Source organism: Mytilus californianus, unplaced genomic scaffold, assembly GCF_021869535.1.
Source record: "Mytilus californianus isolate M0D057914Y unplaced genomic scaffold, xbMytCali1.0.p SCAF_13, whole genome shotgun sequence".
NCBI classification, from domain to species: domain Eukaryota; kingdom Metazoa; phylum Mollusca; class Bivalvia; order Mytilida; family Mytilidae; genus Mytilus; species Mytilus californianus.
Window position 1 is genome coordinate 1,032,975 of NW_026262615.1, and position 23,881 is coordinate 1,056,855.

A 23,881-nucleotide genomic window follows, 5' to 3' on the forward strand; every position below is an offset into this window, starting at 1 on the left:
TTGATGGTTGCATGGAACCTATAAATCCATGAATATTTGTAACCAATAAACAAAATAAATTTCAATGCACCACAAAAAAGATTGACCCCCTCTACAGTCATCTTCCTACAAACTTCTACCAGAAATCTTTGCTCCACTTCAGAAAAATTTCATCACAAGATGAGGTCAGTTGGAGTACATGTACAATACTTATATAAATGACCCCTGTACACTCACCTTCACACAAACTTCTACAAGGAAGCTGTTGAACACCTTTGTCACAGTGATGGAATGCTCCACTACAGAAATACTTCAGTGTATGACTTGAGCATTGGGCATCAATAACCCATTGGTAGGCTGACATAACCTGGACGGCCATGGCATGGTTTTCACTTCCCCACATGCCAGGGAATATTGTGGAGTTACTGAACTGTTGGCATTCTTTGTACTCCACCTTTTCACACACCTCTACAAAAGAAAAAAAATCCAAACCCTTGTTAATTTATATGAAAGTGCATAAAATAGCAAAATAATGTAAGAGTATTATTCCCTTTAAAAAGAAGATATAAGACAGCTATTTTGCTTTACAATAATTAAGTTATATTTGCACAAAGAAGAACATGTCTTGTTGGTAACATCATAATCGTATTAACATTGTACAACAAAAAGCTTGACAAATTGAACAGATATCTGTCTATTATTAAAAACCTAGTGTTTACCTTTTGATGTCTTTTGATTTTAGGTTGCTGTCTCATTAAAATAGACATGACATAGACATTGTATCACCTCCTGTTCATAATGCTACTAAAGTACTTACTTGGCGGCTGTTTATCTGTATCCACAGGAACACAATCAGATTCTGGCAAATTAGTACAATCAAAGACTTCTGCTGGGAGTTGACATTCCTTCACAACCACTGAAAATATGAAACAGAATTTGTCAGAAATAAAGGTTTTCAAAGCTAAGAAATTTACAAGATTGATTGTTAGTGTTTAACACTACTTTCAGGAAAAGGTATCACTTAATGCCCCCTCTACTATCTGGGGGCATAAAAATGAAAAAATGGGTTACTAGTATGCTGATTTTTGCCGGAAATTTTATAGGTACGATGACCAGTTACCATCACTTTTGAATCTTGCCACTAAATGATAGAATTTACATTCAACCGGGAAATCAATGTCATATTTTGCTTTTATATAACAAGAGAAGGTATGTCAATTGAACCAAACAAATCATCGTTTTGACCCTTAATTTGGAAGGTCTCCTACTTACTATGAACATGAGCTTTATTGTCACTTGAAATCAACCACTTACACTGTATTGAAGAGACGTATAGACTTTTAATTTTGAAAATTTTCAATCTTTTAAATTCTTTTGAAAGAAATTGTAAATACAAAAGCAAGGTTAGATATTGCTTTGTCTTAAACAGAAAGTTTTCCAGTTTTCTAAAATCGAGAACATCATTAAGCGATGACATCATGTCCCCACACACACCTCTTCCCAAGCCATGTAACAGAAAATTCGGCATTTCCCAATATTTGTTAAATCAAACAAAAAGGAATTTTTACAATATGTTATTTGTCTGAAGATATCAGCAGTCTGTTGTTTTTATTTAACAATTCCATTTTTGAATAAAATGACGGGTGACGGTAACTGGTTCTCGTCCAGTATAGTACCACATATAAATGGCGCCACCTGTACACTCACCTTCACACAAACTACGACAAGGGCGATTTTTAACACCTTTGTTTCAGTGATGGAATGGTATATAAATAACCCCTGTACACTCACCTTCACACAAACTTTGACAAGGAAGTTTTTTAACACCTTTATCACAATGATGGAATGCTCCACTACAGAAATACTTCAGTGAATGATTTGAGCATTGCGAATCTAAAATCCATTGGTATGCTGACATAACTTGGACAGCCATGCCATGGTTTTCAATTCCCCACATGCCAGGGAATATTGTGGAGTTACTGAACTGTTGGCATTCTTTGTACTCCACCTTTTCACACACCTCTACAAAAGAAAAAAAATCCAAACCCTTGTTATTTTATATGAAAGTGCATAAAATAGCAAAATAATGTAAGAGTATTATTCCCTTTAAAAAGAAGATATAAGACAGCTATTTTGCTTTACAATAATTAAGTTATATTTGCACAAAGAAGAACATGTCTTGATGGTAACATCATAATCGTTTTAACATTGTACAACAAAAAGCTTGACAAATTAAACAGATATCTGTCTATTATTAAAGACCTAGTGTTTACCTTTTGTTTTTAGGTCGCTGTCTCATTAAAATAGACATGACATAGACCTTGTATCACCTACTGTTCATAATGCTACTAAAGTACTTACTTGGCGGCTGTTTATCTGTATCCACGGGAATACAATCAGATTCTGGCAAATTAGTACAATCAAAGACATCTGCTGGGAGTTGACATTCCTTCACAACCACTGAAAATATAAAACAAAATTTGTCAGAAATAAAGGTTTTCAAAGCTAGTAATTTACAAGATTGATTGTTGGTGTTTAACATAACTTTCAGCACTCTTGGCAATATAATAGCGGTCAGTTTTTATTGTTGAAGGAACCTGGAGTACCAGGAACCACTGACCTTATTCAGGGAAACTAGCTATACTAGTCAATTTGGATCTGAGTTGAACACATGAGAGGGGTTCCATTGTAAAACATAGAAAGTTTTAAATACTGCTTCTGAGATGTTTAAGCCTCACTCTTTACAAACTGAATTTTATATCAAGTGTGGTTAACTAGGCTTCAAAAACTTACATATTTTTCGGTCATGACCAGTTAGAATTATTTTTTGACCAGCTGGTGTATAACTGAAGCAGATAACAAATATATGCTGCCACTTAAACATAATTTAGAGAGAGAAAAAATTGAGGTTTATGTGATGTTTTTTTACAAGACATTTCTCCTATCACAGACACACTTTTCCGGTTATAAAAGTGACATGAGGAGTAATTTCTAAAAAATAGCCCTAATTACATAAGGGGCATGGGTTTTGCTCATTGTTGAAGGATGTAGTGACCTAGAGTTGTTAACTTCTATGTCTTTTGGTCTTTGGTGGAGAGTTGTCTCATTGGCAATTAAACCAATTCTTCTTATTTTATATGTGCCTTGATTTTAAGAACATTTGCCCTTTATCAACATTACATTACAGTTATCATGGTAAAAAGTTTTAAAATAATTTTATTTCTGAAAGTTTTTAAAAAACATAACACATGATTATAAAAATGACTCCACCTGTACACTTACCTTCACACAAACTTCTACAAGGAAGTTTTTTAACACCTTTATCACAATGATGGAATGCTCCACTACAGAAATACTTCAGTGAATGATTTGAGCATTGCGAATCTAGAATCCATTGGTATGCTGACATAACTTGGACAGCCATGGCATGGTTTTCACTTCCCCACATGCCAGGGAATATTGTGGAGTTACTAAACTGTTGGCATTCTTTGTACTGAACCCTTTCACACAACTCTACAAAAGACACAAAAATCAAGCTCTTTTCATTTAAAGTGCGTAAAATAGAAAAAGCCCAAATCATATACTTCTTAGCATTACAATAATTAAGTCATACTGTCAATTAATTATTTTTCATTGGATACAAATTTTCATTGATTTGATTGTATAAGGAAACTAGGAATTTAGATTTTCAACGACATATACACTTTCTACAGGCTTGTTTACAAACTTTTGCAGATCCAATTTAAAATACCAGTAATTAAAATCAAATATCCACGAAAATACAAATTTTCCTCCATCTACGAAAATTGGTATTCATAAAATTAATGAATCCCCAGTATTTTGCATGACTGTTTAGGAATTTTGGTGATTCTATCATTAACAGGGTTAAAGTTTTTTTTATAATAATATCAACTCTGCTGTGATCCAGGGGGGAAACCTTTCAGATTTTTTTAGGATTGGAAGAAGTTGTAGACAAGGGAACCTGCTGTCTCCATACCTTTTCATTTTATGTGTTGAGATTCTGGCATTGAAAATAAGGGGAAATAGTGATATTAGGAGTATCAAGGTCACACGGGTTTAACATAAATTGTAACAATTTGCTGATGACACTTCTTTGATTTTGGATGAGAGTGAAAAATCTCTGCAGGAATCACTATTAAAATTAGACTGGTTTGCAAAAATATCTGGATTGGGGTTAAACACTACTTTTAAATTACTAGGTATAAGTTTTGATGTAGATCTTGAAACTAGAGGCTCTCAAGAGCCTGTGTCGCTCACCTGTATCTACTGTGTTTTTGGAAATCATGTAAAATAAGGTTAAAATCTAAATAAATAGTATTTGATACCCTATATATAATGATTGAGGCCAAGTTGGTTTAATTTGGCCCAGTAGTTAAATTATAAGCAGGTCATCCCTTTGTAGTTGTACAATAGTAACTGAAGATCCCTTATCACTATTTAAATTAGTTTTCAAGTTGTGACCATTTGAAATTTTTTTTTTTCCAATTTTCCCTTAGGCTTCTATAGTAAACCCCTATGTTCTATTTTTAGCCATGGCAGCCATGTTGGTTGGATGACAGGGTCATCGGATAGATTTTTCAATCAAAATACCCTTTTGAAATTTATGGCTAAGTTTAATTCTATTTGGTCCATCAGATTAAGTGGAGAAGATTTTTGTAAAAGATTACAAAAAATCAACGAAAAATTGACTATAAAGGGCAATAACTCCTTAAGGGGTCAATTGACAATTTTGGTCATGTTTGACTTATTTGTAGATCTTACTTTGCTGAACATCATTGCTGTTTACAGTTTATTTCTATCTATAATAATATTCAAAATAATAACCAAAAACTGCAACATATCCTTAAAATTACCAATTCCGGGGCAGCACCCCAACAATGGGTTGTCTGATTCGTCTTAAAATTTTAGGGCGGACAGATCTCAACCTGATAAACATTTTCACCCAGTCAGATTTGCTCTAAATGATCTAATAGACCAAAATGGATCTTATATTTCATTTGACCAATTTAAGCAAAACTAACATTAACACGGATTTCCTAAAATTTAACAGTGTCATTTCGACAGTGAAAGAGGCATCAAAATCTTTCTCTAAAGGATCTTACAAATTATTTTGTCATTTATAAAAACCATCATGTCTGCAAGTATTTTTAAGACACTGTAAAGGATCAAAAGATATGTATTCTGTACTGACAAGAAATAATGTTATTTCTACTGGACAGCTAAAGTGGGTCAAAATTTTAGGTGAACAGAATCTGAACTGGAAAAATATTTTCAGACTGCCTTTTGCTGTTACTAAAAATAGTAAATTACAATTTACAGTGGTTGCAATACAGGATTAACCATTGCATTATTGCAACAAATCAGTATTTAGTTAAAATAAAACTGACTGATGATCCTTTATGTACATTTTGTAAAACAGAAAACAAGTCTATAGAACACCTATTTTAGAATTGTATTACTGTACAAAATTTTCTACAGGATATTGATAACTGGTTCCTTTCTGGTGGAATAAGTCTCCCAATGAATAAATTAAACTTTCTTTTTGTAGACTTATCCAAGATATTCCCCAACAACCCATACAACATGATTATTCTTTATATTAAACAATATATGTATAATTCTAGATGCTTTAAAAAGAATTTCTCATTGCAAGCAATTATAATAAAGCTGAAAGATATGTAGAGAGTGTGTCATTGTATGATAGCTGTAAAAAATTAAAAAATAACTGACAATGTATGGAAAGTTTTTGAAAACCTGTTATTGAATACATGCTAATGATTTTTTTTGTTATATTTACTTGTGACTATTAACCAATAATTTATTTTAAACTGTCTGACAGGCATTATAGGACATGGCAAGGTACACACATACCAAATATAGTTATCCTATTACTCATAATAAGAGAAAAATTAACATCACAAAAAATCTTAATTTTTTCTTCAAGTAGTCACTCAACCATGAAAATGAGGTCAAGGACAATGGACATATGGCAGACAGAAACTTCATAACATAAGGCATTTTTATACAAAGTATGAAGCATCCAGGTCAACACACACATCACAACTCAACAATATCAAGCTGCTGATCAAATATATGGTAAATCTGGTCAATCGAAGAGTGAGGGGAATATTTGGTGGATAAACAGACAGACAGACTGACAAGGTGATTTCAATAAACCAGTACAGTCAACTCCACTTAATCACATAACCCTTATTTGCATAATTCGGTTATTTTCATAACTTTCTCTTACAGAAACTCATTTTCTTTTCACCGAATGTTAAAAGATCTTGTTATTTGCATAGCCCGAAAAGCAGCCTTTCTGTTAACTGAATAGAAAAATTGCTATCTACTGTAAATGTATTATAAAGAATATTAAACATTTCTATTCCTTTACACTTTAAACTGAAAACAAGACTTTTTTTTAATAATTTCTGTTGTTGGCCAGGGTTGCTGTCTTATTTATGTATATCCCATATATCCCTTTATTCTTTTGTTCACTGAAAGAGTGAATCTATTACATTATAGAATAAAAGTAGAAGGGAAACAGGAAGTTGTTGAGTGATGAATCTGAAAACACGGTATAGTTGACTCATATAAACCCTGAAACCAAATTTCAGAAATCCTTGTAATGTAGTTCTTGAAAAAGATGCGACAAAAAATACTCATGGGACAGACGGACGGACGGACTGACGGACGGACAGAGGTAAAACAATATACCCCCACTTTTTTAAAGCGGGGGTATAATTAAAGGCAAACAGCTGGAGAAATAGTAGTTGTAGTTGGCTGTGTCTATCTAACTACACATCATTATCTTGACATAGCCTAACCTGTAGAAGTATTGGTTAATATCAATGATTCTGTTGTTGGCTTTGAACCTAATGAATACACCTATCTACAAACTGACATGACCTCACCTGTTGGAGTGGTAATTTCTGATGGCTGTGTTGATGTACCTGTTGGTGTCAGAGGTGGGGGTAATGGACGAACACAGTATCGATCGTTAAACAAGTTACAGTCTTTCTCTGTGAAAAGTTGTAATGCATTGTCACCACATTCTCTAATGGCAGCTGATAAAATAAATTGTTTTTAAAGAAATCTTTATAAGCTTCAACAATAAATAGTTATTCTTACATGTATACTTATTGGATATTTCAAAAGAATTTTTCAATGAATTATATAGTGGACCAGTGTTTATTAGAGACGAATATGTTCCAATACATAACTACCAATGTACCATCCAGTTCTCTTTTCCTTGACTGTGACATTGCCAAATGAAGTTTATCAACAAATTTGTACTTATATGAGCAACAAGAGAGGTGCCATATGTAGAACATGGTCTGCTTACCCTTCTTGAGAACCTGAGATTAACCCCAATTTTTGGTGGGGTTTTGTGTTGTTCGGTGTTTAGTTTTCATGTAGTAAAATAGAGAATGGAAATTGGGAATGTGTCAAAGAGACAACAACCCGACCAAAGAGTAAAAAACAGCCAAAGGCCACCAATGGCTCTTCAACACAGCGAGAAAATCCCGCACCCAGAGGCGGACTTCAGCTGGCACCTAAACAAAAAATGTGTACTAGTTCAGTGAAAATGGACGTCATACTAAACTCCTAAACATATAAATGAACTAAAATTAAAAAAACATACAAGACTAACAAAGGCCAGAGGCTCCTGACTTGGGACAGGCGCAAAAATGCGGCGGGGTTAAACATGTTTAGTGAGATCTCAACCCTCCCCCTATACCTCTAGCCAATGTAGATTAAACAAGCACACAGCAATACACACAGTAAAACTCAGTTAAAAAGAAGCCTGAGTCCGATGTCAGAATAGGTAACCAAAAATAACTAAGCAAAATGACAATGATACATAAATTAACAAAGGACTTCTAGCAGTTACTGACATGCCAGCTCCAGACCTCAATTAAATTGATTGAAAGATTATGTCTTCATCATATGAAAATCAAGCACAATCCCTCCCGTTAGGGGTTTAGTATCATACCATCATAAAATATATGAGAAGAACATAGTGTTTGCGAGACTTGTCTTCTTGCTGTTTTTTTTCATTTTTTGCAATCATTTTGTTTGTCTCTCTTCAACTTATGAGTTTAGATTCCTACTTTGATGTCTTCTGCCTGTCTTACAACACATTCATGGTGAATGTTGAGTACTTACAAAACAAGTTTATTGGTATTTGTTACATTTTGTGTGCAATGAAATATCATGATTTCTCAGTCCAATAAAAACTGATATTTACATAAATGTGAAATAACTTCTGATAATTCACCACTTTGATGTCACACAGCATGCAAAAGTTGTTGTTAAGACATTGTCTAGGGGTAATTAAATCATAACATTGAATATGAACTTTATTGAAGACCATGTTAACTTTTAAATGTCATTTTTGTGTTCTTGGGTGCCTGTTTCAATAACAGTCATCCTACATGATAAATACCAGTTATATACTTAATATCTCTTAATATATCTCATATATATTACATAAACCCTATAATAGTAGACATTAAACTGAAAATACTTCATATCTGTTAATTTGGCGTCAGGTTTTGTTCATGGTTTTGGCCTTAGATTTGGCCTTTAAATCTCAGCTGTGTTCATAACTTGTATTTCATGCCCTTGTACAATGCATTTAAATGAATAGTCAAATGTGTATGTGGGGTTAAATTTGTGTAAAAGTGTCTACCACGAAAATTAGACGCACATTAAATTTCCAAATATATAATATTACCTAAACACAAATCCTTGCAAGGTTTTTCCAATGCACCTTTATCACACCTGGGGAATAATGCTGAACAGTAAAACAAAGTAGCATTCTCTGAACATGTGTCGTTGATGTAATTGTTAAAAACCTGCAACGCTACATCCTGAGAATCCTGGCCAAAGTGATTAGGAAATGTGGTCTGGTTTATACCAACTTGTTGACACTGAACTGACTGAACATCTTCACAAAGTGCTGGAATTAAAAATTATCAATATTGTACCATTATGATAGACAATTTCAGACACTGATGTATTCTATGAGATTGTCTTTTAAATTAGATGAAGAACAGAAAGAAAACTGCTGTTCTTTTGTTTTGGGTTTTGTTAAGTTGGCAAGGGTTTTGAGTCATTTAACATCGCACCATATTAAATATTTTTGTAAATTTTTAAGCTAATTTGGCTAGGTAAGTTAAATCCATATAAGAAAAAAACATTTGGTAATTGGTTAGGTTGCTCAGATGTATCTTGTGACTTTTTTATTTTTTAAAGATGTATAGGAGAAGTTATGATAAGGCCACTTTTTTGGCCCCTTGAATTCTAAAAATAAAAAAGCATTAAAAATCTACCAAATAACATCTTTCAGATATTTATAAGACTTTAATCTGTCGGACAGCAGTATTTATATTTTTGAATTATCCTTACATTAGTCTTTTAACTTCTCACATTTAATACAAAATATTATTAGGTATAAGCTAAGGCCTTACTATTAAAGATATTTTGCTACAAAATGTATTTTACAAAGATGTAAATGTGTGTAAAATATCTTTTAGGGGAAAGCCCTTGCTCATATATATTTTGACCAAAAACTATGCATGTTTGTGTGACGTCCATTTTCACTGAACCAGTACACAATTTTATTTAGGGGCCAGCTGAGGACCACCTCCAGGTGCAGGGTTTTCTCGCTGCGTTGAAGACCCATTGGTGGCCTTCGGCTGTTATCTGCTCTATGGTCAGGTTGTCTCTTTGACATATTCCCCATTTCCATTCTCAATTTTATGAAAGGGCCAATCTAGTTCAAATGCTTAAATTTCGACATGTTTATGATATCATGGTGACAACACAAGTAACCTTCCTGCACTACAGTTTCCAGATCAAAGCAACTTTTTCATTTATCAATGAAATTAACATTTTTAATATGCAAACTATTTTTGCAATTTCAGGGGCCAAATAATAGCTCTTGTCATCCCTCCTGGTTTATGCTTTGCTATATCAAATCTATGTCTTGTCTACTTACGACATAATCTTCCATTAATTGTGTTCACTATATATGCATGTTATATAGACATACCTTCAAGAGATGTGGAGAAATTGCACAACCTCCTCCCCTGTCTAGTGACCTATTATTTTACATTTATTTCAACCAAATAATTGATAATTGAAAGCAAACCTTTAGGTGTTGTTGATATCGGTTCTGTTGTTACTGTTGTCGTTGGTTCTGTAGTTGTCATGGTTGTTGTAGTTGCTTCTGTTGTCATGGTAGTTGTTGAAGGTTCTGTTGTCATGGTAGTTGTAGTTGCTTCGGTTGTCATGGTAGTTGTTGTTGGTTCTGTTGTCATGGTTGTTGTTTCTATAATTGTAGAAGCCTCGGTAGTTGTCATGATAGTGGTTGATTCTGTTGTTGTTGTTGGCATTGCTACAGTAAATAAAATTGTTTTAATTTTTTATTGATTTTTGCTTATAAAACTAAGGACGAGAGTCATTAAATTTCTTATAATCCAAATTATTGCATAGTTTTAACTAAAAGAGTGCACATGCTGAAATTTCACCTGCTTTACTGTACATGTATGAAAAGAGTGAAGGTGAGATGAACCCTTCAAAGAGATATTTACAAACTTTCAATCATTCCATACACCAACTATAGCTAACATAATGCTCATAGCATCTGATAAACTGACCTTATCAGGGAACTTAACATTGAAAAAAAATTATGAAAAATGAGGTCAAAGTCAGATGAACCCTGCAAGATGGACATATAGACCTATAGCGTATGGTATTTGAGATACAGACTTCATCAGGAAATCTTAACCTTGATCAATGATTCATTATATGAGGTCAAGGTCAGGTAAACCCTGTCTGACAGCCATGAAGACCTATATACCAAATATAGTTATCCTATTACTGGATAACTACTGCTATTTTGTAATTTAAAATATGTATATCAATTGTGAATTCAAATAATTTTTGATGAATTTCTTTTAAATGCTGTAAAAGCAGAATTTTTGTTGGTGGTTTTAATTCTGTTGATAGATATTACTTTAGAAATCAAAACTTCAACAAAATTTTAACCAACAATGAAGATTATTTTCACATAAAGGAAACCATAAATTATCCCTATGAAAAGTATTCCCCATGAAAAGTAATCCCCATGAAAAGTAATCAACGTGAAAAGTATTCCCCATGAAAAGTAATCCCCATGAAAAGTATTCCCCATGAAAAGTAGTCATACATGTGAACCTCCTGACGGGAGTACAATAATCCCGTTTTCAGGGGTCTCCTCCCGACCTCCCGTTGAAGAGAAAAAAATCCTGTGTATGAAATATTTCATGAATGAAAAATTTCAGCCCAACATATCTGGTGTAACTGACATTACCTGAAGTTATATTTTACCTGTAAATCAATTAACATACATAATTATAGGGCTTCACTTGTCAGCTTGGGTGTCAAACATACTGGTAATCAACGATTATTACCTCAGGCTAACTGCCGTTGTGAAATAAAAACTTTGTGTATTTAAAAATAATTGAAATTACTTCCCTTGATTTATCCTGTTTTAAGTTACTTTCCTTTAAATAATGTAAAAATAATTGAAATTACTTCCCTTGATTTATCCTGTTTTAAGTTACTTTCCTTTAAATAATGTAAATTTTTAAAAGAATATAAATAAAATATAAATTGAACAAATAATCATAAAAGGATGGTAATTAAATGATTTTAAATGTCTTAAGACAAATACTAAAAAAATAATAATTTGAAAATTATTTGAGGGTTCTATACTTCCTTTAAGGCTTACATTGAAACTTATATAATAACTATGACCCTAGTTTTTATTTTGTAATGTGTCTCTTAACATGCAAAAAAGATCTATTTGCAGACGGTTAAACAAATGTTTAGGTTGCAGTGATTGTTCTAAAGATTAATGATACAAAAGATATGAAATAAAGAATTTAAAGAACACACTAAAAAAAAAGAATGTTAGATTGAACATGTTGAATAAAGATAGAGAAAATTTATAAGTACAAGGGTACTTACTATAAACATAATACATTCTGATGGAAAGTGGAAGAAAAAACACTTTAAAAGACAATTTCTACAGCACACGGTTACATTTATGACAAAATTTATGTCGATTAAAAACCTTCTGATCTGAGTCCTAATCTCCTGACCAAAATTTCCCTATCTCCTGATCTGAGTTTCACAGTCCATCACATGTATGAGTAGTCACCATGAAAAGTAATCCCCATGAAAAGTATTCCCCATGAAAAGTAATCCCCATGAAAAGTATTCCCCATGAAAAGTAATCCCCATGAAATGTAATCCCCATGAAAAGTAATCCCCATGAAACAAAATTGAGAGACAAAACAAAATTATAGGATTCAATGAAAATGAATGTTTCTATAGTATACTACAAACCCTATTTTAACCATGGCTTCAGGATTTAATCCTTTTACATTTTGATTGGCTGTTACAACTGTGTCACAACATATTGAGGTGTTTATTCCTATATTTAGATATTTTAAAAAAAATTGTTTAATATTATTTTTGTATCTGCCATTTTCAGTATGCCTTTAAAAATACAGTTGAACATATGATTCTTTCTGAACAAATCTAACAAGTTAGAATATACAAACTTACTGAGACATAAGTTACGATCGGTAGAATCTTCAAACTGAGAACAATCAATTGAGACTGAACAATCTGTATTGTATTCTGAAACATAAATTGTCTGTGATATAGTAGAGTTTACTATTGGTAGTTCAATGATTTCCTAAATATGTATTATCTGAATAATATATTTATATAACTAATCAAGCAATGCTAAGTTTATCTCATCACTGAAATATGAAAACCAGAATGGTTTACCAATCTATTGATTTATGACTAGTTAAAGACAAAATTCAAAAGTTACTTGAAGATCATTCATTTTTTATTGAAAACTTGATTTCCTAGTTTTAATGGTTGTTGTTATATATCAAAGCAACCTAAAAATAACTGACTGCTGACTTACAATTATTATTTTCCTTTTACCCATGAACTGCAAGATGCTGAGTCTGATAATAAATAAAAAGTTATGGCTCTTCCTTCAAAATAAATCAGAGAGGAAAGTTTTATTTAAGACATGGGAATGGTTCTTCATGGTTGCAGTTCCATTTGGTGTACTGTTTATTCAGAAATTATTGCCTGCATTTATCATTGTGATTTTTGAAGAATGGACATACATATCGAGATTAATTATTGCAATTTCAGGAAAATAGGCATGCAGATATATGCAGTTTTCATGCTTAACCACAGGCCCACTAGCCCAGGCTTGTAAAATTGCTGTCAGGCCTGTAAAAATCATTTCTACAGGCCAACAGAATCCAATTAAAATTATAATAAAATTTATCTTTGGGCCTGTGGATTCAAAAGTTTGTCGTGAAGACTGCATATGTATCAGATATCAGAATGTGAGTTCTTATTATCAGTTATTATTGCGACAATCACCCAGCCACATTTTTCGCAATAATTCGCAAAAACCATGCAATAATTTCTAAATTGTATGTCAAATCACTCAAAGAAATTATGTTTTTTGTGTGGATTTTGGAAGTCCGGTCCTTCCATCTCTCATAAGTTTTTAATGGAAGCTATCTGTAATTATACTTACGCTGACAAACAGTTCTACATGGCAGTAATTGTCTTGCTTTGTGACAACTTGGAAAATTAAGTCCACACAGAAATAATGAGGCAAGATTAGAACAACCACTGTCTATCACAGGCTGTAAATCATTCTGGAAGTAGGTCACTGCTTCCTCATAAGATTTATGATTATAAAAGTTCGGGAAACTTGTTGCATTATAAAATGAGGAACACACATTAAAATCCAATGACACACATTTACCTGAAAAATAGAATGTACACAAAAAATGCATTATAAAACACAATCTTCAAGTTTATGTCTAATATTTATATTTAAATTTTTATTTCATGGTGCAGATCAAACTATTTTGTTCTTTTTTTTTTCTTAGTCTTATTGTTATTGTTGCTTTACAAATCAACTTCTAAAAAATATGAAACACATTTTACCCAGCCACTTGATTAAATTTGGAGCTATCGGTAAATGTCCAACAATTCTGTTGAAGTTATTTGCCTATTGAGGATTTGGTGTTTCTGTTAAATACTGTAAATTGGCTTATTTACATGGAGATTAACTCTAGCGATTTCAAGGTTCTTAACTGATTGCGAGGCTTTATGTTCATACTTTTTTCCTCCTGATTATGATGTTAATAAAACTGATATTTAAGAGAAGGAATACATTTTGTGCTTTTATTATTTTCTGGAAATTATTGAAAATAAATATCTCATGAAGAAAATTTCACATTACAGTATTTTTTTTGTCTCTGTTGATTTTAATCACATCTATCTAGACCAAAGATAATTTAGGGCTTAACATATGATGTATGTATGTGCCTTTCCTAGTGCCTTCATTAAGTAACTAACCAACTTGAAACACATACAGTATTTCAAAATTTTTTTTTTTATTTTGAATCCATTTTTGTAATAGTCAATGTAAAGATATTGACAAATATAATGTCTACCCATTTTAAAATGACTGTATAGCATGACATGAAATAATAAATTCTTATTTATAAACCCTAAATCTAATGTGTGCATTCATCAATGTGAATCTTTCCAACTGACATTTACGCCAATTTATTTAATGTGAAGTCTGTGCATGTTTTATCTAAATATTACACAGAAAAATAGAAATATGAGTTCCATCAGTTACAATGTATTAACCTTCATAATAATAACAATATATTATTTTCTGAATTTACAATATTTAGATAATGCGACTGCTGAGGTTTGCACAACTTACCACTAACATAAATCTGTCTTGTATCTATGAGTAGAGATGTTTTCCCTAATGAAGACTCTAATCGTATAATATCCTCTATACCATTGGATAAATCAAAAACATCGTAAAATAATGTCTCAGAAAACACATCTGGTCTAAATGAGATCTCGGAATGGACAAAGATACTGCCAGGGCTAAAAGTTAAAAAAAAACATGTCAAACATATTGTGATCTTAGTGGACAATACATATATCAATACTACATCTAGCTCCCAAAAATTGGTAAGTTTCCTAAAAATAGAATTTGGATTAACAGTTAAATAGAGTTTTAAAATGTCTGTGACAAGCTCTCGATCTGTTTGCAGATCAAACAGTTGTGTCTTTTGCTTTCTTTTTCCATGGTAAAATAAATGAAATTGATTTCTTTTTTGTGTAATAAATGATTTATAGATCTTAAGTTCATCTGTTTCAATTTTACGTGTCTAATCTCAAGTAACTTAATTCCATGAGGCTTAATTTCAAGTGGCTCAATTTCATGGGGCTCAATTTTTAGTGGCTTTATTTTAAGTGGCTCAGTTTCAGGTAATTAAATTTGATGTGGCTCAATTCCATGGAGCTCAATTTTTAGTGGCTCAATTTTAAGTGGCTGAATTTCAGGTTATCAAATATCATGTGGCTCAATTCTATGGAGCTCAATTTTTAGTGGCTCAATTTTAAGTGGCTCAATTTCAGGTCCTTTAATTTCATGTGGCTCCATTCCAGGTCATTCAATTTGAAAAAAATGGTCTAAACAACAGCCTAAATAATTTTCATGATTGTTACCTGAATCACAACATATTGTTTGTCTCACCTGAAATCCAGTACCCTGACACCAAGATAAAATTGTGATACATTACTATTCTGCATGAGATTGTCAATCTGAAAAGACAAATACAGGCTCCCATATTTTAAAGATTACATATGGCAAAGGTTAAATATTATTTCGAAAATTAAGTATGTTATAAACAATAATCAATCAAAGTTTTTTTAATGAAAATCAGAAATATTTAAAACAAGAATGTGTCCATAGTACACGGATGCCTCTCTCGCATTATCATTTTATATGTTCAGTGGACCGTGAAATTGGGGTCAAAACTCTAATTTGGCATTAAAATTAGAAAGATCATATCATAGGGAACATGTGTACTAAGTTTCAAGTTGATTAGACTTCAACTTCATCAAAAACTACCTTGACCAACAACTTTAACTTGAAGTGGGACAGACAGATGGATGGACAGACGGACAAACTAACGAACAGACGCACAGACTGAAAAACATAATGCCCCTCTACTATCATAGGTGGGGCATAAAAAAAAAACCTTCAGAGGTTTTGTGGTAGTGAGCTTGTCTTGATTGGGCGAAGTCTCGGTTTCAACACCATTCCAGGTCAAAAAAAAGATTACTTTTTGTTAATTCTCTACAAAGAACACAGCATTTAGGAGTAAGTGCAAAGACAGGTCGGCCTGGAGTCAGAAAAATGTGTCCAGGTAGGGTGACTTTTCTTTCTGTGTACTGTTAACTTGTGAACAAACACGTTATAAAAAGAGGCTCAGCCTCCCAGTCTAGTACAAAGCAGGGTTTGTATTCATATAACATTAACATATTATAGTCCTGAATATGCATTTAATTTGCCACTGGGCATTAAACCGCAATCTATCATCAACATAATTTTTAGAAGTTTTTAGGCCAATCATTTTATTCTACAGATTTCAAGAAACTGTATTGATACAGAACAATAATTAAAGGGCTTTTTCTTTGATATGTTGGTTATTTTCCTAGTATTGTGGTAGTGTTGTCTAGCATACATCCCCTATACATTATATTTCCATGAGTATTGTAAATGTGATGAAATATCAATTTATTACATTGTTTATTTAAAATTCATAAGTGAATTGAATATTCTATTGACTTTTTAAAATATATTTGTTAAGAGTAGCCGAACTAATAATTTAAAAAAAACACTTAAATAAATTGAACTGTAAACAGTTTTTCATTCCCCCATGTCTTGATAGTATTACAATTACAATTACAGTATCTCAACATTTCGATTTTGGTAAAAAATCATTAGCTTTACAGAAATTTACTTCTTGTCAATGAAGTCATATTTTTGATTTAACTTAAAGGGAGATAACCCATGGAACATATAAACTAAAACCTCAATTTAGCAGTGATTGCTTTTAAAACTTTTTTTGCCTAAAAAAACTTTATGTTTAAAACTGAAAAAATATATATACATACGTACCTCCTGTGTATAATTTTGTGACAAAGTTTTATAAAAATCAGATGAAGAATTATATAATTGATTGGACCAATCATTCTTCAGCTTCACACTACTATCTAAAACAATATTACCTAGAAATAAAATGAAGTAGAACATTCAGTGACTATTATATATATACCTCTGACACAATTTAAATCAAGAGTGTTTGTATGGTGTAAATTGTACTTACCACATCCCCCCCCCCTTTCATAAAGGTTGTCATTTGTTGAAATGAAATACTGTAAATTCAGAAATTATTGGGAGGTTTTTATCATTGCTAAAAATGCGGCTGGGTGAGTACAACAATAATATATTAATAAGAACCTGCATTCTGATATCTGAAACATATATCTGTATGCATATTTAGCTGAAATCGCAATAATTAATATCGCATTTTTGTCCAATCTCCAATAATCGCAATAATAAATGTACATAATAATTTTTGAATTTACAGTACTGTGATTACTGAGTCTATATTTAAAGTGATTTTTCATTTGTGAAAAAAACCCTGTATTTCCATTCCTCAAATGTTTTTCAACAATAAGTGTTGTCAATGAAACAAGAACTCCTCAGGAAAGGTATAGTTCTTTCCTTTTTCTACCTTATTTATATTCAAGGTGAACTGAAAAAGTAACTTATCAAAAAATCAAAATATCAGAAAATATTCAACTATTGGCCAAACAACATTGATAAATTACTTAAGAACCATGCACATTCACAAATTAACTTGTTTATTAGTAACTTGTTAATTATTTTTCTCAGGTCAAATTCTTTGATTAGCAGTAGTTAATGTATAACTAGATGAACTATCAGCTCAACTGCCATTTATAACAAATACATCTGTGGTTAATAGATATAAGAAGATGTGGTATGAGTGCCAATGAGACAACTCTCCATCCAAGTCAAAATTTATAAAAGTAAACCATTATAGGTCAAAGTACGGTCTTCAACACGGAGCCTTGGCTCACACCGAACAGCAAGCTATAAAGGTCCCCAAAAATTACTAGTGTAAAACCATTCAAACAGGAAAACCAACGGTCTAATCTATATAAAAAAACAAGAAACGAGAAACAATTATGAACCACATCAACAAACGACAACTACTGAACATCAGATTCCTGACTTAGGACAGGTGCAAACAAATGCAGCGGGTTTAAACGTTTTAATGGTACCAAACCTTCACCCTTTTTCTGAAACAATAGTGTAACATCACAACATAGAAAGACACACTATAAAATATCAACTGAAATAGCTTAACTCAATCAAAGGACATATATAATTAACACCAGTGAACATACACTGAACAAATAAATTTGACCTATGATACAATGTAAATACAAAATAAAGAAACTAAGGGAAGAATAATAAAAGTAACATGTTTATGACTATTTTCTTTTTTTGTTAAACAGGTGAAAATTATGATGGAACAGGTCTGGACATCTGATTAATAACCATAAAGAACTACTACTTTTCAAAAATCAAAAGATTAAACCACTAAGACCTGTTTCTATGTAGTTTATTGGAAAAATTTGGGTTTTCTTTTATCAAAGGTTAATCTGTACGTGTTCTTGCATCAAAAATAACAAAAAGATAGACTAGCTAACTAAAGGATCGTCATTTTCAAAAAAACAAATCGTGTTTTGAGGTTACAATGAATTGATATACATGTAGCAACAAGTGTAGTATAATATGTATTTAGTCTAGTCAAATGCATTTTGTTAAAATATACTTTTTCATCTTTTTTGGTCTTTTGGAAAATGTTGTTTGTGCTGTATTTAGACCCCTCTACCAAGAAATTTGTTTTGCATGTACACGTATAAAAAAATGCGGTTTTTATCCAACGCAATCATAGGTTTGAACGTTGTTTTCAATTTAGACTTGTTTATAGTATGTATTTATTTATTCTATGACATGTTTTGTCCAAAATCTGGAACTACTACATGAAGTCATCAATAAGTCCCAGCCAAAATTAATGACAATAATAAACATGAAGTAATTCAAAGGACATTATCCTTTTCATAGGATTGTTTTAGAATTATATTTTACTAGTGCAGTTTCAGATTTCGGTGTAGATTCAGAAATGGTGATTCAGACTTCAAACTCCATAAAAAAAAATTTTACAAAACAAAATCAGAAGAGAATAAAAGAATTAACAAATAGGAAATGAATCATTACATTAACTGATCTGATTTCAATGAAAATAGTTTTTATATGTAAATGTATGGTTTATTAAGACCACAAGTAACACACAGAAACATGACAAGATAAACATTGCAATCGTAATGAGAATAGATCATGTCATTCTAACACATGTTAAACAATGTAATAGACAAAACTCAAACAAGCTATTAATTGTCATCCCTGTAAACTACTCAAACAAGCTAATTGTCATCCCTGTAAACTAACACTCATCCTAAATGTATCAAGTTTAATTTTATATCTTTTTGGTAACGTTTAAAATTATCATGATAATATGAATACACTATTAAATTTGTTTTTCTTGATTGTACTTTGTAATAAGGATGAACGATAATTCCTGCATATGAATTAGAAATTGTATCATAATTGATATATAACGCTGCTTAAAAACTTTTCCTTTTAAAGGTGCATGAGAAATCTATTTTTTCAAGTTAAGGGTACATGTATCTCAGTTTATCCAGCTTTGAATGAAAATCTCACTATTTTTTTTATTGGCTGAGAGCAAAACAATATGTTATTATATGACACTATTGACAAACTACTGATGGAATATTGACAGACTTCTGACAGACAACTGACAGACTTCTGATGAACAATTGATATACTGACCGACTTATGACAAACCACTGACTGACTACTGACAAATTACTGACAGACTACTGACTATTGACAGATTAATGAGACTATGGACAGACTACTGACATACTACTAAGACTGCTGACTGACTATTGACAGACTACAGACAGATTACTGACAGACAAGCTACTAACTGACTCCTGACTGACTATTGACAGACTACAGACAGATTACTGACAGACTACTGACGGACTCCTGATGAACTACCAAAACATTACTGTCATGCCTGTCAGTTCATACACTGACTGATGGTGTCTCACTTTTGAAATGCAACATTAATACTTCCAGGGAAGTAAGTCAGATTAAGCTCTCTAACAGTCATGACAATTACAATAAGTGGAAAGAAAATTACGTTTTTGGAAAATTGAAAAATTCAATCTGAGTCAACTTTTCAACAGGAAATTCTGAATCATTCAGGAAAAATGTTTGTTAATAAAAGTCTCCAACCTTTTAAGGCATCCTGGAAAAGCATTTTATATTATATATAGGAGTTTGTCTTTACTTGGTAATCAAATCTGTTGTTTATAAATGTGACATGCCTTGTTAAAATAATACTACTGCTACGAGTTGTTAGGTTGGACAGATAATTTATATATTTATAATATAGTCACAGGAAAACTTTCACCATTGCTTTAGGACATGTTACGAGAAAATAATCAACAAGAATTTTTTTTTAAATGCCGAATAAAATCTTATATCCTGGTCACCACACTTTGACTACAACTATGATATATATCTATGCATTTCACAGGTATTAACAATAACAAACTGTGCATAAAACATCCAGTCAAAAGCTAAAAGACAACTCTCAGACTAAACAAACAAATACTAATTTTGGCCAGAAATTCAAATTTGAAGCTCCTCATATCAGTTAACCTAATTGAGAATTTTACTTATCTATAATCTAACATTTTGTAAGTGTCTTCCCTTTTTAAACGATTTGATCAAAATTTTTAAATTTGACTTCTGTTGGGTTTGAGGGTCGTTTTGGGGTGTAAAACTGACCAAAACACTCTTTAGAGGTTGAAAATCGGGAAAAAAATATTTTTAGTTTAACTCATTCGCCCCCAAGAGATTTCTGGAAAATCAGGCATTTTCGAAAATTTGCAATCATATGCAAATTATATGCAAATTAGCAGACTCTTGATGCTGTAACTGATGCTCATCTATTAAACTATGTATTGAGATTTGGGGGCGGATGGCATGGGTGGGGGGGTGGGGTGGGGGGTGGAATATTTTCTCGTGGGTTTGAACCCACCCCCACTGAAAAATGTAAATTTTCCGTCTATTTTCCGATTTTTAAACGACCTTGAGAGGTGAACATTGACCAGACTGTTTTTCTTTGTCATTCAAGTATTACCCTATAGTTACAGCAGTCCATTCATGCTAACTGGGAGTATATTGGACTTAAGTGTCTTGCTGGGGAATTATTATTGTCAAGTCAGGTGTGCCTAAATGTCCGTTTTTACGGATTTTTGACAAAACGGTGACCTAGATTTTACAGACTAGATTCCTATTGGCCATATTATACCTCGTTGTGTTCCTTTACCACCTATGCATGCATTTATGATAATAGTTTATACCTACAGTCACTACCAGTTACGTAGTGGCCATCAAAAGATGCCCACCCCCACCTGATTTTGGCTACTTTTCACGTTTTTCCGATTTTGAACTCTTAAACGGCCTTCAAAGTGCCATATTTTCATGAACAGACATCTGAGAAGAGTTTATGGACCATGAACTGCTTGGTTGAAGTCCCTGCTATCATGACAGTTCAGCTGGGGCAGTTCAAAAAAGGTATGGAGGGTCATACGGGCCATCAAAGAATGGTTGTCGCCATCACGCCTACAGGCGGGATTGGGCGCTAAAGGGTTAATGGAAAACACCAAGAGTGAGCAAGGAATGACAGATTTGTCCAAACTGTCCTGAATAATTTTTTCAACTGCAAAAACTGTGATGTACAATGTTTTGTAAAACATGTTGCAAGAAAATACTGACTTCATGTGTTTACTTCACTGATTATATAGGGCTGTACCATTCACACATACATAGATATAAGAAGATGTGGTATGAGTGCCAATGAGACAACTCTCCATCCAAGTCAAAATTTATAAAAGTAAACCATTATAGGTCACAGTACGGTCTTCAACACGGAGCCTTGGCTCACACCGAACAGTAAGCTATAAAGGGCCCCAAAAATTACTAGTGTAAAACCATTCAAACGGGAAAACCAACGGTCTAATCTACATAAAAAACGAGAAATGAGAAATAGTTATGAATCACATCAACAAACGACAACTACTGAACATCAGATTCCTGACTTAGGACACGTATACATGATATACAGATATATGGTGCCCAGGGAAAAATAGGTCAATTAACTATAGAAGCAATCTTAGAATTTCAGTGTATGAAGCATTCCTGTGTCCTACAGATGTTTACTAAAAATTAATACATTGTACGTTAAACTTGGTTGATTGATTAATGGTACTTTGACTAGAACTTTGTACATGTATAACTTACTTTGAGTTGTAGAGACAGTACTTTGTGTAGTTGTCTCAGGAGATTGATCTGAAACAAGCAGAATAGGTTAGTATAGCATATACTGCAAAGCTTTTATTAATAAATATATTGATAAGGAGTTGGGAAGGTAGTGGTACTGGTATTTCTACAGTCCTTTATACATTTATAAGTATTTTTCCTCGGGAATTAAAAGCATAAAATATGTTGATACATGTATATATGAACTGTCAGAATAATTAATGTAAATTTAAACTGATTTGGATCTGGTAACAATTAACTGACAAATTACTCAATTAATAAATATATAATTAGTAATATCCATAATCCTAGCTTGAAGAGCCTGTGGACACAAAGACATTTTTTCGTGTTGTTTTTTTTTTTTGGACAAAATAGGCAAGCGCTGAATGTGAAAATACAATCGAAAAAAACACTGCATTGTATTGTTAAAGATGTGAACAACATAAACTTGATTGACTGACACATAATTAATTAAAAAGAAATAATATGAGTATTACAAACTAAAATACACATCATTCGGAGAACTTTCAAGGAAGGTCAAATATGTACTTTGCGGCATGCTTAATATTGAAGGTTTTTATATAACAAAGCATTTTTTATGCATATTTTTGCAAATGTCCATGAAAATGTGATTTATCTTATTTTTACATTATATTGAAAATCTTGGAGTTATGACATCAATCAATAGATCATCGCTAATTAACATCTTTTAACATGTCACCATGGTCACTGACTGCTGTACTATTGTATTTGTATTTATATTGTACTTTCTCTGTAAACTAGCATTAAGTTTTTAGAGAATAAAGTATCTACCTATCTATCTATCAATTAGCCAGTTTAATTATTATGAAACAGAGATCTCAATTAAATATGCATATTCTTCTGATCTGTCATGTCTGTGTCTGACAAAACAAAAGACTGATTTTATATTTATAATTTAATTTCACTTTTAGGCTGATTATGAGAATTTAATTTGCCGAATAATTTGTGCAATATAGCATTATAGTTTTCCAACCACTTGCTCAACATTGGAACGGAAGCATGGGAAGTGACGATGCCCCTAAACGCACGAATGATGTTCACTAAAACCAGAGTTTTTTGACGGAAATGCATCGAACTGGAAAGTTGTCTATTGGTTTCGATGTCTGTACAATGTATGTATATATATGACAATCCTCTTCCTAACAATAATCATGATAATGGTACAAGAACAGAATAATATAATGTAAAAAGCTTCGTTGTTCTTTGTTTTTTATGGGTAGTTTAGTTGCTGTCCTAAGCTAAGGACATTAACTCCACATCTACTTGGATTTGTGCATTCTCATGTAGATACTTATTAGTGTTTTCATGTGTGATGTTGCTTCTTACATGTATATGCATGCA

The 23,881-nt window shown here is 32.3% G+C and overlaps 1 protein-coding gene across 6 annotated transcripts in view; it reads right to left on the reverse strand.

Annotated features, from left to right (window-relative positions):
- The window catches only part of LOC127722981 (uncharacterized), a 63,612-nt gene that overhangs the window by 27,758 nt on the left and 11,973 nt on the right, over nt 1-23,881 (reverse strand). For 2 of the 6 annotated variants that reach the window (XM_052229381.1, XM_052229379.1), the window contains exons 3-16: nt 22,481-22,528; nt 17,105-17,214; nt 15,674-15,741; nt 14,846-15,018; nt 13,634-13,867; nt 12,625-12,699; nt 10,160-10,405; nt 8,741-8,965; nt 6,915-7,067; nt 3,262-3,492; nt 2,341-2,439; nt 1,771-2,001; nt 797-895; nt 217-447 (exon numbers count right to left, since the gene is read on the reverse strand). In XM_052229381.1, the coding sequence (XP_052085341.1) occupies nt 217-447; nt 797-895; nt 1,771-2,001; nt 2,341-2,439; nt 3,262-3,492; nt 6,915-7,067; nt 8,741-8,965; nt 10,160-10,405; nt 12,625-12,699; nt 13,634-13,867; nt 14,846-15,018; nt 15,674-15,741; nt 17,105-17,214; nt 22,481-22,528 (2,223 nt within the window). The remainder of the gene's footprint in view (nt 1-216; nt 448-796; nt 896-1,770; nt 2,002-2,340; nt 2,440-3,261; nt 3,493-6,914; nt 7,068-8,740; nt 8,966-10,159; nt 10,406-12,624; nt 12,700-13,633; nt 13,868-14,845; nt 15,019-15,673; nt 15,742-17,104; nt 17,215-22,480; nt 22,529-23,881) is intronic. The other 4 variants (XM_052229380.1, XM_052229384.1, XM_052229383.1 and 1 more) reach the window with 4 other exon arrangements.